Genomic DNA, 14,935 nt, shown 5'->3' with positions numbered 1-14,935 from the left:
TCTTCCAAAAGCCTCTCTGAACTCAAACACCTTCTTCACACAGTTTTACCTACACTGATTCTAAAATAAACATAACAACAAAATGCAAATGGCCTAGAATAGAAGAATCTGAAAGCAACTCAGAAGCCCAAATCCAAAGATTAAAACGTTTCAGTCCCAATTTGCCCTCCACTTTCTGCTGTCTGAGTGCAGAGCCCGTAATCCTCACCGAGCCACGGCTGGTTTTGGGTTTTGTGTTGCCACAGCAACGAGCGATGCTGGCAGCAGAGGCAGACCGCAGGCATCCCTCAGGGGACAGGGACAAGCGATGTCTCTGGGCGAGCTGTGCTCCTGCCACCCCTCTGGCATCGTCAGGTCAAGATACCCCCTCCTAGCCCAGCGTTACCAGCAGGTGCCCGTGCACAGCTGGCTGCTGCAGACCTCCCCAGACACCGCTGCCATCCATCACCTGCCTCTCTTAGCCAGGCGCTGCCCCTCGGCCATCCATTCCCTTCCTAACCTCCAACCTCCTGAGCAGCCTCTGAAGCCCTTTGCTGCCGCAGACAACCTCTGCCAGTGCACCAGCACCACCTCTCCTCTCAACCTCAGCCTGACGGTCACAGATCAAACCCTCATGGGTGCCAGGAGCCGGAGCCACACTGCACAGGGCAGCAAGGGGCAGCACCAAGCTCCCCGGGGGCCTGCGGGACACGGCGGGGGCTCTCCTCTCACCTGCCAAGGACTTGTAACCAAGAAACCTGGCAATCTTTTGCTGGCAGTGCTCCTGCTCTTCGTACGTCAGCAGCTGGTAGATAAACTGCCAAATGACTTGCTTGGCTGGTGTGTCTAGCACCGGGTACACATCCACAATGAGAGTGTCAATATTCCTGCAAGATTGGAAAGAGAGGGGCCAGGCAGTGAGCACGTCCTGAGCTGCACAGCCCCAGCACACGGCTCTGTGCTGCCCGGCCTCTCGGTGTGAGCACACCACGTCAGCTCCACGCAGAGCTGCCAGCGAGGGACAGAGCCCTTCAGGGAGAGATGTCAGGGACGTGGAGCTGTGCAGGTGGTGCTAATGCACAGAGAGCTCCTGGGCCCAGCAGCACCTGGCAGCCGGGCTATAAAACCTGGTTCACGAGGCAGGCTGGGCTCTGGGGGAGCTGCCTGGAGGAGCCCTAGAAGGCAGAGATGCTCTGGCAAGGTCCAAGGTGCTGATGGCAGCAGGCAGGCTCAGGTAGGAGCATGCTGGAGAGGAGGGCTGGGCTGAAGGCTCTGCTTTGTGTTGGCTCTGTGGTGGTGGTGGAAGGGCTGTTGGGAACACCAGGGCTGAGCACCAGATTCAGGGAGGAGGATGAGGCACCCCAGGGAAGGATGCCTCAGGAAGAGCTGCCTCCTGAGAGCTGAGGTCAGGCTGCTCCTCTGCTGAGCAGCTGAGGTGGGGATCTGAGGCCAAAGCTTCCTGCAACTGCTGCATCCTGCTTGTAAAAGCAACAGCAAGAATTTCTTATAAGGAACTGGAAGGAGACTCTGTATTTACAACAGATCTGTTGTCTTGATATTAACCCCATGGAGTGTCCCTGTCCCCTAATGAGCAGGGACCAGGTCTGTGAGGGATAGCTGAGGGGGGAATGGGGTTATTTTGCTGCCTTCTAGCTCTGTGCTAATTTGCTTTTTCTGTGGAGCTGGGCTCAGCTCCTGGCTGCCCGCAGCCTGTTCCCCACTGGGATGTTGGTATTTCGGAGGTGCTGCAAGGACAGGTGCTGCTGTGCCCCCTGGGCTCGCTGTTCTCCCAGTTTGTGGGCAGGCTGAGCTGGCCCCAGCCCAGCTGTGGGTGTCCTGCTCCCTCCTGTGCTCACAGCTGGGAAATGCTGCTGCCTGCTTGCTGAGCCTGCAGGCAGCATAAACTTAATATTTGGGGATTTCTGCCTTTCTCAGGGCAATTACAGGTCACAGATAGCTCACCTGGGGCAAACACACAATTAGCTGGTGATGAATTATTGTGAAATGGGGCAGCTACAGGTGAGACAAACTCCTCAGGAGGACCAGTGGGGTCCCTGTGCCCCTTGTGCAGCCCTAGAGCAGATGAAGGTGATGGCCCTGGGAACAGCCCTGCTGAGAGGTAGCTGCCTGGCTCTGTTCACAGGACTCAAGTTCCCCCCCCCGGTGCTGCAGAGCCCTGCTCAGGTCTGCCTTTCCCAGCTGCAGACCCTGGTGCCCTGCAGCTGTTCTCACACAAATGCCCACTGGGGGAATCCCACAGAAGCAGAGTGGTCTCGGGAGAGCTCACAGCAATGACTTCTGCTTTATTGTGGTAGAAGTAGTGACTATGGGCCTGAGCAGGGTTTGCTCAGCTGCTGGGGGGGGATTCCAGCAGCTGTGCCTCCCTCAGCACCTGCAGGCTGGTGGGCAGCACAGGGCTCTGGTCGCATCGTGGTGGTGCAGCCCTAGTGATGCTGCTGGGAGCTTGTCTATTGCTGCCAGTGACCTAAACACAGAGGGGTTTGTTGCATTTCCTTGTAGAACTGAGGACTCAGATCCTTATCTGACTTTATGAAGCAGAATGCTGCGTGAAGGCAGCAGGAGCCTGCCTGGCTCTGCCTGGTGCATGCCCAGCCCGTGGTGGGGCAGCGAGCACCTCCCAGCACCCTGAGCAGTGGCTTCTGCACCGCTGTGCAGGAAGATTAAAGACCAAGGGCAGAAAACAAGGTCACTACGGCAAGTCTGGATGCTGCCCAGGGATGGGTTTCAGCCCCGCAGCAGGACAAGGAGGACGCATGCAGCTCCAGGGTGAGGGCTGTGCAGCTGTCCTGCTGCAGCCAAAATGCTGGGAAGAGCAAGGAGCTGGGAATGGAGCGTGGTGAGATTACTGCCAGAGGCAGCTGTGGGAGACAAGGTCGCCTTATGGTGGGGGGGGGAAAGGGAGATGGAACTGACCTCCAAAGCTAATGCATCTGACCGCCAGGACACCTGGCAAGAGATGGGCTCAGCCTCAGCTCCTTCCCTGAGGGAAATGCACAGCTGGAGAGAGGGATCAGAGCTCGCTGCTGACAGCCTGCGAGGCTGAGGTCTGACCCTGACGTGGGCATCGCTACCTGTCCTGTTGGCAGAGTTAGAGGAGTGGGGCTGCTGCCGAGTTACCGATGTTGGAAGAAGCTTTCCAGGGCTTTGCAGATGGTATAGCGCTCAGGTGGGGTGAGCAGGTGCTCCAGCTGCTGGTGGAAGGTCCTCCCTTGGATCTTGATGCTAGAGGGGAGAATCTCTGCAACCCACTGCAGGGAGGTGAGCGCGGAGGAGGCGGTCGGGGAGTCAGCAGAGTCAGAGTCTGCAAGGCGCAGGTAGAGAGAGAAGAAAGTTCAACAGAGCAAGGGGCTGGAGTGGGGCCACAGGATGAGCCCTGCAGCAGCCCTGTCTGCTGGGCAGGAGTGAGAATGGTGCAGCTGGGGCTGGTCTGTGCCTCCCGGCTGGAAAACCACACAGGCTGTGGAGCCACAGTGGTGTAACCCACCTCTGGGTGCCCTGCAGGCCTCTGGCCTCCCTCCTGAATGCAGCATCTGGGCCCCGCAGGGTCCTTTTGGTCTTGCTGGGGTCTTTCAGGCTGATGCCTGTGTCCCCAGACCACTCACACCCTGCTTCACCTCCTGGTTTTTCCAGAGCATGAGCACCTCACTCCATGGAAATACACAGCCTGATGCACACACTGCTGCACCAGGGGGGAGTCAAACAGGTTTTGGTCTCTGGGTGGCTGACAAAAGGCTGCTTTCTGGCCAGCCTGGAGCAGGGGCTGCCCTTGCCTTTGTCCTGAGCCATGGGGAGCTGGGCTGGGGGCTGGCTGCTCCTGAGCTCCTGGCTGTGCCAGCAGGCCCAGCAACCTGCCCTGAATGGGCAGGGATGTTCTGCCTGGGCTGCTCCCCAGGAGCAATTTGGTCAGGCTGCTTCTGCATTTGCCTGGGAACACACGGGTGGCATTCCCTCTCTTGCTCTCCAAAGCCTGTGCTCAAACTTCAAGGCACTTCACGATAATCACTGACCTCAGGGGCAGCACCAGTCAAGTGCTACCTGCCAGCAAGCTGAGGCAGGGGATGCTTTGGTGTGCATTTCACATGCTGAGCCTGGAGCAGTGCAGGGTGATGTCCCCAGCTGGGACAGGGACCTGGCCAAGCTCTGGGGTGTGCTTGAATGTGGGAATGTGGCCAGGGCTCTGAGGGCAGAAATCCCATCCTGTCTCAGTTTCTTTCAAGGGGCTGAGTGCTGCTGGCCCTACTGATGAGCAGTGAAGGTCTCCCTTTTGTTTCTAGGGCACGTGCAATCAGGTTGGTAGCACCGGGCTGCCAATGAGGAGCACAGGGGAGTCTGTCACTGCTCTGGCTGGACGAGCCACTCACTAACTCCTGCACTGCAGAGCAGCACCCCAATAACGCACTGACCCTGCTGCCTTCACCCTGCTTTGGGAACACCACAGCAAGCCCCGCGCTGAGCTGTGGTGCTGAAATCACTGACAAATACCCACATCACCCCCAGCCACCCTCCTCCTGCTGACACGCTCACCAGCAGTGAGCTAAATTATTCACAGCAGCAGCAGTTCTTCTGAACAGCACAGTCCGTGCACAACCGCGGTATTTGCACAGCGACCATGGATGCACGGGGTTGGGTTACTTCAGCCAAGTACACGGCACAGACTGCATGTGGAGGACGCGGGACAGGGCTGTCAAGGACAATCACACAGTACACTGAGCCTTCTGGACAGCAGCCAGGCCAGGGATTAAGCCTGACCCCAGAAAGCCAGCAGCCTCCTGCCCCGGCTGGAGGCAGTGCCTGCAGCGTGCTGAGCCCATGAGGGTGTGTGGTGCTTCCCTGCTGACATGGCAAGTTTGGGAGCCCTCAGATTTGGGGTTCCGGTTAGCTCCGGGCCCCTCCTGGCCGGCACGCTTACCGTTGGAGAAGTTGACGATCCCCTCCTCCACCACCAAGGTGGGCATCGCCCCGCTGCCCTGCAGCATCGACACCACCTTGTCGTGGGAGCAGTTCCTGCGGGGCACAGGAGAGCCGGTCAGAGCTGCCCTCCTCTGCCAAACAGCCCCGGCTGGCTGCTGGCAGCCCCTGCTGCCCTGGCTGCGGTCTCCCTGGGCTCTCCATCCTTGCCTGGCTCCAGCTGTGCTGATCAGAGGGGCAGCGTGAATCATGCCGTGATGCTCCGGGTGTACCCGCAGCAAGGAGTCAGCGCGTGCCAGCACCTCCCAGAGCTGTTGTGCTACGTGAAGCCAGTGTGACTTCAAGCTATGCTCAGACCCAGCAGATAACTCTCCATTTAAATGGTACTGCTGTGGTCTCTGCTTGTCCCCGTTCTGCGTGGAAAGAAAATGTGAGCTGGGTGGGAAGGGCACGGGCTGACCCAGGACGGTGCCTGCCAAAATATGGGCTCAGAGGACAATCTGCAGCTGGGTCTCCTCTGTGTTCTGGCAGTGCTGCATCAGCCAGCAGTTTGCTGGATCAGCCGAAATGTGAGAACTGAAGCACTGACAGAAGCATCAGATGTTTAACCTTTAAATATTCATCGCTCTCTCTTATCACGTAGCCTGCTCTAACCCTTTGCTCTTGCTTTTTGTGCAGAAAGTCCAAGCTGGTGAAAATACGGGCTGCTGCCACTGCACTGCTGAGGTAAAAGGAAGAGCAGGGCTGGAGCTGAAATGCTCCTCTTAGAGCCAGTTTTATAAAAACTATTACAGGAGATGTCCTTATGGGGCAAAAACCCTCATGCCCCAGCAGCCAACTCTCACAGACACCCAGCTCTGGTCTCTGTCACACAAAGGTGAACAAGGAACACAACCGTGCTGCCCCCTGCCACTGCCCAGAGTCCCCCCGATCCCAGGGGCTTTAAGGAGCCTCTTACCTCATGTCCAGGCCGTTGAGAAATAAGATTCGGTCTCCGGCTTTGAGCGCAGCCTTCTCAGCTGGGCTCCCTGCATGTCAAGGGAAGGAGAGGGGCTTCAGCTGATGGGCCCCTGCCCACCGGGCTCAGTGATGCCAGCACCCAGCTTGCACTCAAAAGCAGGTGTGGTTTCAGACTACTCACTAAATACGCCTTCTACCCCTCAAAACAGGGAGTGCATCAAACCAAGATAAATCCTACCAAAGTTATTAATTATTCAACTTGGGAAGCTCCACCACTGAGCCTTGTCAAAGTCCCTTCTGCTATTTTCTAGCAAACAAACACTTTAAAATTTCACATTCAGCCCAGGGCTAGGTCTCTGCCTCCTGAGGCCGGCAGCTTTTCTTACCTGGCAGGACAGACTCGATCCACACTGGTGCATGTCCACGTAACGTGAAGCCAAAGCTTTTGTTGCCTTTATAAACCCGCACGGTTCTGCAGGTGAAATAGCAAATGAGACATCAGAGCCTGACAAGCGTTTGGTTCTTGTTCCCTTCCCCAGCCCCACCAGAGCCCCCTTTCCTGGACCCTCCGTGGGAGGATTCCTCAGCTCTGCTGGCAGTCCCAGTCCCAATCCATCTGCCTGGGACGTGGGGCTGGGAGCAGAGCAGGGCAGCACCAGGGCAGCTCGGTGCTCCAGGGCTGCTGAGCTCTGGCCATATGGGCAGCGGGAAGTGGGTTAATCCCTTGTGCACCACTGTCCTCCCCTCCTCCTGCTGCTGTGGCACCCAGACACCACCAAGGCACGGTGACAGCCTGCTGTGTGCCTGGGCATCGTGGCCCATCAGCAGGGCTGAGCATCCTGCATCCAGCACGGCCATCCTGCATCCCTCCCAGCACCCACCCAGCACACCACCAAGCACTGTGAGCTCCAGGGCACCCGGGGGAGGCGTTACCTGCAGGCAGCCCCCGAGGGCACATTGCTGGTGATGAGCGAGGTGCTTTTCCGCAGGCTCCTGCTGGCCTCCTCGTGGCTGCGGGGCACGGAGCTGGCGCGGGTGGACACAAGGAGCCGCTCCTGGTGGTCCTCGCTCCGGCTGCGCCGCAGGCGGTTGCTGTGCTGCTGGCTCTTGGAGCGGCACAGCTTGCTGATCAGGCTCTGCGACACCACCTCGTCGAAGCGCTGCCGGTGCTTCTTGGGGATGAAAATCCTGGCAGACAGGACAAGGGAAGGGGTGAGGATTGGGGTCGAGGTGGCCGTGGCACAGAGCTCTGGATCCTGCTCTATCAGGGAAAGGAGAGGCCAGAGCAGCACCAGCCCCTGTGTGCTGTCAGCCTCAGCCCTCCCCAGAGCTGTGAGCACCAGGGCGCAGGGCTGGGGACACCAGGGATGTCAGGAACAGAGGGAACCCTGGGGACACCAGGGATGCTGGCTGCATCTCCTGCTCTGTCCCATGCATGGCTCCATCAGGGTGAGGAATTCAGAGCCCTCCACTTGCAGAGACCAACTCAAACAGCTCCGTTCCTCCTTGTGTCCCATCCCAGACCTCTTCAGCCACTGGCCCTGGTATGCCACCAAGGCTTAAATGAACTGTTTTTCCCCCAAAAGCAGCTCAGGAGCCAGCCCTATGGGGGAAAATCTCGCTCTGTGGAGCCTGTTCTGCTGCAAACCTCGCTGCTGCCGAGGGCTGTGGCTCCCAAGGTGGCTCTCAGCAGTGTTACGAGGGGACGGGACGGGTGGCCTCTTTGCCAGGACCCACACGGTGCCGCTGCCCATCTCCTGCCCAGGCCCTCTACTGAAAGCCCTGCGGCTTTTGCTCTGGGCTGTGGCACTCCTCCCGTGCTTGTTGCAACAGGGGAGATGCTTTCCTTTTCCTTTCTCTTTTTTTTTTCCCTCTTTCCATCACAGCCGCCAAACACCAACACCTCGTTCACCTCCTCCCACCCTTTCCGTTTGCACATTTGGGGGCTCCTTGAGGAGGTGTTATCGTTATCTCCTGGTGTTTCTATAGCAACTCCGTGCGCTGTGCCCAGGCCGTGGCTGCCGCAGCTGCACTCGCTCGCCAGACGCCGCCTCGTGCCCCTTGTTACCTCCCTGGGCATCACCTCCAAAGGAACCTGAAAGCCTGGATGAATCTGGAGGAGAGGAGACCTCCGAGCCCAACCCTCGGACCAGGAGGTCTCCATTTGCCTCCTGAGGACAGGCAGAGCTCAGAGCAGCTCGTGCCCTCCCGCTGAGCCACAGCAGGCAGATTGCAGCTGGGCCCGATGCTGACATATGCTCGCACGAAGCATTTGGTGATAATTTAAAATAAGTAACACGTTGGTGCAATTCACAGCCAATTTGTGATGAAGCAGCAACTAGAAAAGAGCGAAACCGTGCTAATGAACCGTTCCCCCAGCCGCACGCAGGCGTCTGCGGCCCCGTGGCAGGGAGGAGGCGAGCACCGGGCAGCAGCGGGGCTGGGCTGCGCTCCCCTCCCATGGGGAAAGGGCCCGAGCCCCTCGCAGGCAAAACAAGCACGGTCTCATTTCATTTGGCCAAATTAGCTCAGTCCCACTGCTGTCAGCAGGACCGTCCCACTTTGCTCTGACGGCTACCTCACGAAAGGAGCTGAGGAGCAAGGTACAGCTGGCTCGTAGCAGGCACAAAGACATTTCTCTATGGATTGGCTCAGTGTTCAAAGTAAAACTGCGTGTTAGAATGGAGAGGAGCAAAACGACTGGTAAAAATAATCCTATTAGAGCATGCAAATAATTTTCCTCCTGCGAAACCTTTTGCAGAGAATTTCCAGAGCGGCCTCGGGGAGTGCAGAACGGCCACGGCGCTGCTGGGGGACCTGCAGGGCAGTGCTTTCGTGTTTTGGCTGGCCTGAGAAATTGTGTGCGCTTAAATCTGCTCCTTAACGAGCAGCACACCAACAAGGCAGCGCAGGGCATGGTGCTGGCCTGATGCTACTGCAGCTCCAGCGCAATGCACCCACGCAGCACACACCGACACCAGCACCAAAACCAGCACCAAAACCAGCACCGACACCAGCACCAGGGCGGATGGTGCCCAGCACTTCGTGGGAAACCACAGCTGCCCCGTGATGCCCGGCTGTCCCCAGGATCAGCCCTGCCCAGCACCCGGCTGGGTTCCCTCTCTCCAGAAGGGATGCTGTGGCAGGGCTCTCCCTGCAAGCAGCTGGGGACCTGGCAGCCCAGCAGCCCCACAGTGCTGGGGAGCCAGGCAACGCCGGCCTCGCACCTTCATCTTCCTCCCTCTCCTCTTCCTCACGTGCTCCGTGTCGGCTGCATTCCCTGTCAGAGTGGGGCTGGGAAAGGTGTTCCCAGCCCTGGCCTCAGTGGCCCTGCACCCACTGCCCAGCCCTGCAGAGCCCCAGCGCACTGACAGCCCTCCTCTGTGTACCAGGACACGTTCTTCAACAGCACTCAGTCTGCACCAGCACCAATATGAATCCAGGGCATTTTCCAGGCCAGGAGAGGTCCCCGAGCGCTGCGAGTTGCTGCATGCTCCCACGGGGCTGGGAAATGCGGCCGGCAGAAGCCTGCCCTGCCCCGTCACAGCTCTGCGCCCTGAGGCTCACTTCAGCAGAGGGTGGTCAGCACGTCTCAGTCTTTGTCCACTCCTTTCAAAACTCACAGACAGGTCATTTCCAGCTCATCTCCTTGAGGATATTCCTCTTTCCTCAGCTGGCACTTGCTAAGGGTTTCCTTTTTCCCCCGCCAGCCCAGGGGCCTCCCCCTGCCCAGTGCTGGTGCTGTGCCGCGCTCTGCAGGACCCACAGCTCCCACCACCTCCCCGGGGACCGGCCGTGGTGCCCAGCCACGAGGTCTCCCCGCTCCGTGCCCCTTCCCACCCTGGCACCAGGCAGCACCCCAAACCAGCCTGCTGGTGGGCTACGGTCACAGAGCCACAGCAGACCCAGAAGAGCTCTTCCCACCTCCCCAGCCCCCAGCCCCAATTTTTGCTTGAGCATTGCCTGACTCCCCCAGCTCCCCGCACCACAGCCGTGGGGGCGCAGGATCTGGCCAGGCCAAGGCAATGCTGGCAGCCGTGGTGCCCTCGCTGGCCATGCCCTGCCACGCATGAGGGAACGGCAGCAGAGACATCGCGGGGATGCCCACGGGAGCACCAGCCCTGCCCGGTAAATCTAACCCCGGGCATCGCCCGCGGAGCAGCAGAGCAGAGACGTACCGAAAATGCCGAGAGAAACTCCGGTCCTTTCCCATTTGTCCAGGTACGTCGGGAACAAAAGGGAGATGCTTCAGCTCCTCATGCAGCTGAGATTCAGCCTCCGCTCACGCCCACGACGCGGCTCCAGCAGCCGATCGGTGCCAGCGGGGCCCTGCCCTGGCACCCCGCGGTGCGGGGAGTGCGGCCAGATGGGCGGCCAGCAGCGCCTGGGCTGCCTGCCCTCACCTCGCCTCCCAGCGCCGGGGTTACCACGCGCCGCGTCCTCCTCCTGTTTTATCAGTTCTGCTTTAGTGTCTGCTTTGCCTTCCCTTCTCCCCAGCACCAGCTCTGCCCCGAAATTCGGCTGCGAAGCCTTTTGCTTTCCCTAAAACTGCAGCCGCTGTAATTTCCAGCTGGAACTCTCTGGTAAGGATGCTGCACAGAAAGGAGGGCACGGCTCCACGCCGAACTCCAGGGGGATGCCTCGCTGGTGCTAATTAGTTGACTTCTAAAGTGCTTCTGTTTAAATTACATGCCGCTGTAATGGGTGAGAAACCTTAAAGGAAAACAGCAACGGCACGGGTGCGGCGCTGCTCGTGCACGGCGGAGCCACCGCGGCCACCACGGCCACCAGCTCCAGCCCTGGCTCGTGGGGTCACCGACAGCAGGGCCAGGACCCGACCTCAGCTTTCTGCCTTCATGGGCCCAAAGCTGTGCTGGGGGGCATCATTCACCCCCATCATTCACCCCCAGGGTGACGCAGCCGCGCATTGCATTAGGGATAGAGGATAAAAAAACACAACTTTTTTTTTTTATATAATGCTGTCTTTAAACACAGCACTGCCCTTTGATAACGAGGATGTGAAGCTTCCCAGAGCTGCAGAAATAAGACACGATCTCCAGGCAGCAAAGCAAAGAAAAATGAAAAATGTATGGTTTAGCCCCAAAACAGCCATCAAAGGCCTGACCTTGAGTCTGTCGCTTGTGCAGAAAACACATCCCAGGGTGGATTAAAACACTGAGCTACATTTGGATTATGTCTAAATTATGCCGTATAAACAGCTGCCAAGCTGGAAAAACACTTCTGCCCCGATAACAAGCTGCAATGCTAAATTTCACATGCTTCTGTGATAGAAAATTCTTCACCCATACAGTAAGGATCTGCACAGATCTCAAATCTGATCTGCTTTTCCCTGCCTGGATTCCCCTACGGACACCTCTGCGGAGTGTAGCCGGGCTCTGGGCACTCGTCCCACGGTGTGACAGTGGGGACGGGCAGGGCCGTGCTGGCAGCCCCGCGCTGCCCTCCAGCCCCGTGGGGACGCAGCCACAGCTCCAGCGGCACTCGCAGGTGGAGGGCGCAGACCTCTGGTTTTCCCAGCGGGTTCTCCATGCAGGCAGGGCTCCCATCCCACCCCCCGCAATGGAAGGCTCAGTAATCCTTCATCTGGCCGCAGCTGTTTTGCAGAGGTGCCCGCTGCTGCTCGCATGGAACAGGACTGGCGGCGCTCCTCCACCCGGCAGCACAGACGCAGAGCCCACCGCGGCCCTTCCCAGCCCCTTGTTGGGGACCCCCCTACATGTCCTGAGCAAGATGATGCTGAGAACCCCCCGGTCACCTTCCCCTGCCAGCCTCATGCCTGCACCATGCAGGTTTTTTTTTGTTTGTGTTTTTGTAAGCTCTTCAGCGTGGGAACACCAGGACAAATGCAGTTTCTCATGTTTAGGACACGAGAAACCCCTCAGCCCGGGCAACTGCTTTCCAAAATCAAAGTCGGAAATCAGTGTTGGTGTGAATGCGGGCTCTGCTGATAAAATCTGCATTACAGCAGCAGCTTGATTTGTCAAACCAAATTAATCCCATAACAGATTTTGCACCGAGGCATTTTGGTCATGACCTATTTGAACTCTGCTGCAATAAAAGGAACTTCGCTCCCAACTGCTTTCACTGCTGGCACGTTTTTTTTTTTTCCTGCTGCCCTAATTCCTTTTTTGGGCCATTTAGCATACGTCTGGCTGTAAGATTAGTGATTTTTTATAACGGAAGCAAACCAGAGCGGCTTTTCCTCCGTTATCGTCCTGCTGCCCACACGGCCGTGCAGTGGCCCTGCCCAGAGCCCGGGGCAGCAGCTCGACGCAGCAGGCTAAGCATCACCCGTGCCTCACCCGAGCTGCACTTCCAGCCCCAGCGAGGAGGAAAGCTTTCCCCAAAGCCTGCAGGCAGGGAGACGTGGGGAGGGGGGCAGGCAGGGGAGCAGCGCGATCTATCCTATATAAATCCTGATGAAATGAAATTTCTTATCCAGGGAAAGTCACAGATGGCTGGTGCATTTTAATGCGGGGCCATGCCAAGCGATTTTATTGCCGTGAAAAACAAGCCGAGACAAATAGATTGTTTGGAGCATTATTAAAATGAAGGCGGTGGGATTTCTCCCGTGATAAGGGAACCCCCGTTGGGCAGCGATTTTATCTTTGTCAGGGATCAGAAGCGGCTGCAATCACAAGTGAGCTCGCTGCAGCTCAGCCCCCGTGCGGCCCCTGCAGCAGCGGGGACACCTCCGGTCCCTGCCTTGGCTCCCAAATTGAGCAGGGGCAGTTGCAAAGGCAGCGTGCTGCAGCTGAAGAAGTGAAGGGACAAACTACAGCTGTGTTCTCCTTGCAGCAGAGTGAAGCACAAGAAATGACCCAAAGGAGTCCCACGACAACCCCTAACAGCCCAAACAACCAGAGCTGCCTCCCGATGAGTTAGCACAGCCTGGACCTCAGTGCACCCCACTGATCACATCCAGGTTAACAGGACGGTGCCTGCACATGGGGCATCTGCGCTGGTGGTCAGTGCACGAGCTTTTGTCACGCTAAAGGTCAACGGGGAGAGAGGAGATCTGTGTGGTTTCCATCACCCCACAGATCTGATGTTTCAACCAAAACAACACCGGCATGGGGACGGATGCTGCTGGGGGGCAGCACAAAGGGAGGCAGGGACCGGTACGCGGTGTGTCACGAGCTCTAAGCCTCACGGAAACGCAGGCGAGGCTCTGTCTGCACCACTTGCCTCCAAGTGGCCCGGGGCCACTTTGTCCCCCGAGCCCCGGGACAAGCCCTGGGCACTGCTCGGTGCAGAGCTGATGCGATCCCTCTGCCGGAGCCGCAGCTCTGCCCTGGCTGAGACATCTCCGAAGGAGAGCAGTGCCGCGAGGCGCACACCCCCGGGATCCCCCTGCCCCATGCCACCCACCGGCCCCTTCCCCTCCCGGCACGCTGCAGCCCTGCACACGCAGGGAGCGGAGCAGCCAAAACAGGACACGGGACACGACCCCGGCTCTGGCACTCGCAGGCGATGGAGGCACAAAAAAACGAGAGATTCCCTCTCCCCCGGCTGGCAGAGTTGTGATGCCCACAGAGCCTCTGGCGGCAGCAGCTCGGATGCAATCCGGACGCGAAGAGTTAATTAACTTTTCACACATCTCGTTTTTGCAGAGCCAGGGGTTGCTCGGTCTGAGAATTAAGCTGCTTTAAAAGCATTCCCCTCCCAGCCCCCTCGGGTCCCGGGGAAGGTCTGTTCGGTACTTACCCGAGACAGCTCATCTTTCCCCCTCGCTGCTGCTTTTCATCATTCCTGAGCAGAACTACAACTGTGCACTTTTACTACACGGACCAACCATATGGGCAGGGGATCTGAGCGCAGGGAGGAACTGGCGCAGCACGTGCATTATCCCTGCTATCCACAACCCAACGGATGAAGAAAATGTCAGCAAATTAAAATCTGCAGGAGCTTAATTCTGGGCAAATAGGATGGAATCCATTTGAGCTAAACGGAAAGAAAAAAAAAATAAAAAAATCGAAAAAGCCCAGCCTGAGGACAGCCGGAGGAGGAGCGCTGTCTGCAGCCCCGGTCCCTGCGAGGGCGAGCTCTGAGCTTTGTGCTGATCCCGGGGTCTTGGGTTACGCTGCACAGCAGCACCGCGCGGGGAGCACTGGGGGAGCCTGGGCAGGGGCATGGGAAGGAGGAGAGTGGCAGCAGCCCAGAACTAAACACAGCCGGTGCAGGGGGAAGATCCAGCCAGGCCAGCACCAGGACAGCGGTGGACGAGGATGTGCCATCTGCCTGGCTCTGCATGCCACATGGTCACCCACAGTGGGACACTGCCACTGCCACCACCACACACCACAGAGCGCTGGGGACCCCGGCATCACCCCCAGCACCTCCCCAGCCCCTGCCACTGGCACTGCCCTCGCCTGCCCCACACTCATGAGAAGGGCTCGTCCTGGTGCATGGGCGCACAGCGCTGCCTGCCCTGCTTGTGGCTGTAGCAGTGGGCAGGATTGGGCTTTGCACAGCCACGGGGGTCTGGGGCTGCTCTGCCGGGGGGCTGAGCCTGAGCCCCACAACCCAGCCCCTTTCCCAATTGGGAAATGACCCAAATGAAATCACAGCCCTACACACCCAGCGCCTACGGGAGTCTCTCACCACCTTTTGGTGAGTTATTAAAAGCATTAAAAGCTCTTGCTCAGCAGCAAACCTGTTCGGTGACAGAGTTAAGCAGCTCATGTTATGCCCAAGCAGCAAACACACAGCTGTGTGTGCCTCCCACCCGCACATCCTCAGCTGGGAAACCTGGTTTCCAAAGCAACTTTTTTTTTTTTTATTTTTTCCCTTGAATTCATTTCATTAAGATTAGAGGGTAAATCTTTTCCGTAAGCTATGTATTTCATTTCCATTAAACTGAGATTAGCTGCCTGATTTCCTGAGCGCGCTGCCCCAGCCCTGGCACTAACCTCTTGCAGAGGGTGCAGGGCAGGGACAGGGACGGCAGCACCGGGTCTGGCCGTGCCCTCAGCCGCTCGCCTGGGAGCACTGGGTCAGGGACACCCCAGGAGGAAACCGACTGTGCCCCCCGCAGAGGGGCTCG

General features: G+C 58.3%; 1 protein-coding gene and 1 long non-coding RNA gene across 2 annotated transcripts in view; one reads left to right on the top strand and one right to left on the bottom strand.

Annotated features, from left to right (window-relative positions):
* GRID2IP (Grid2 interacting protein) overlaps nt 1–14,935 on the bottom strand; it is a 30,275-nt gene that overhangs the window by 11,644 nt on the left and 3,696 nt on the right. Inside the window, exons 3-8 of the mRNA XM_068699343.1 lie at nt 6,802–7,056; nt 6,255–6,340; nt 5,867–5,936; nt 4,910–5,004; nt 3,118–3,301; nt 712–866 (exon numbers count right to left, since the gene is read on the bottom strand). Coding sequence (XP_068555444.1) covers nt 712–866; nt 3,118–3,301; nt 4,910–5,004; nt 5,867–5,936; nt 6,255–6,340; nt 6,802–7,056 — 845 coding nt within the window. The remainder of the gene's footprint in view (nt 1–711; nt 867–3,117; nt 3,302–4,909; nt 5,005–5,866; nt 5,937–6,254; nt 6,341–6,801; nt 7,057–14,935) is intronic.
* LOC137864820 (uncharacterized) lies at nt 1,109–7,444 on the top strand. Its single transcript, XR_011101635.1, has 3 exons — nt 1,109–1,213; nt 4,275–6,346; nt 6,808–7,444. It is a non-coding gene; the product is annotated as an uncharacterized lncRNA (long non-coding RNA).

The sequence above is a fragment of the Anas acuta genome, chromosome 15 (genome assembly GCF_963932015.1).
Source record: "Anas acuta chromosome 15, bAnaAcu1.1, whole genome shotgun sequence".
NCBI classification, from domain to species: Eukaryota; Metazoa; Chordata; class Aves; order Anseriformes; family Anatidae; genus Anas; species Anas acuta.
The sequence above is the reverse complement of the archived record's forward strand: the minus strand, read 5'-3'. Positions and strand labels throughout refer to the sequence as shown.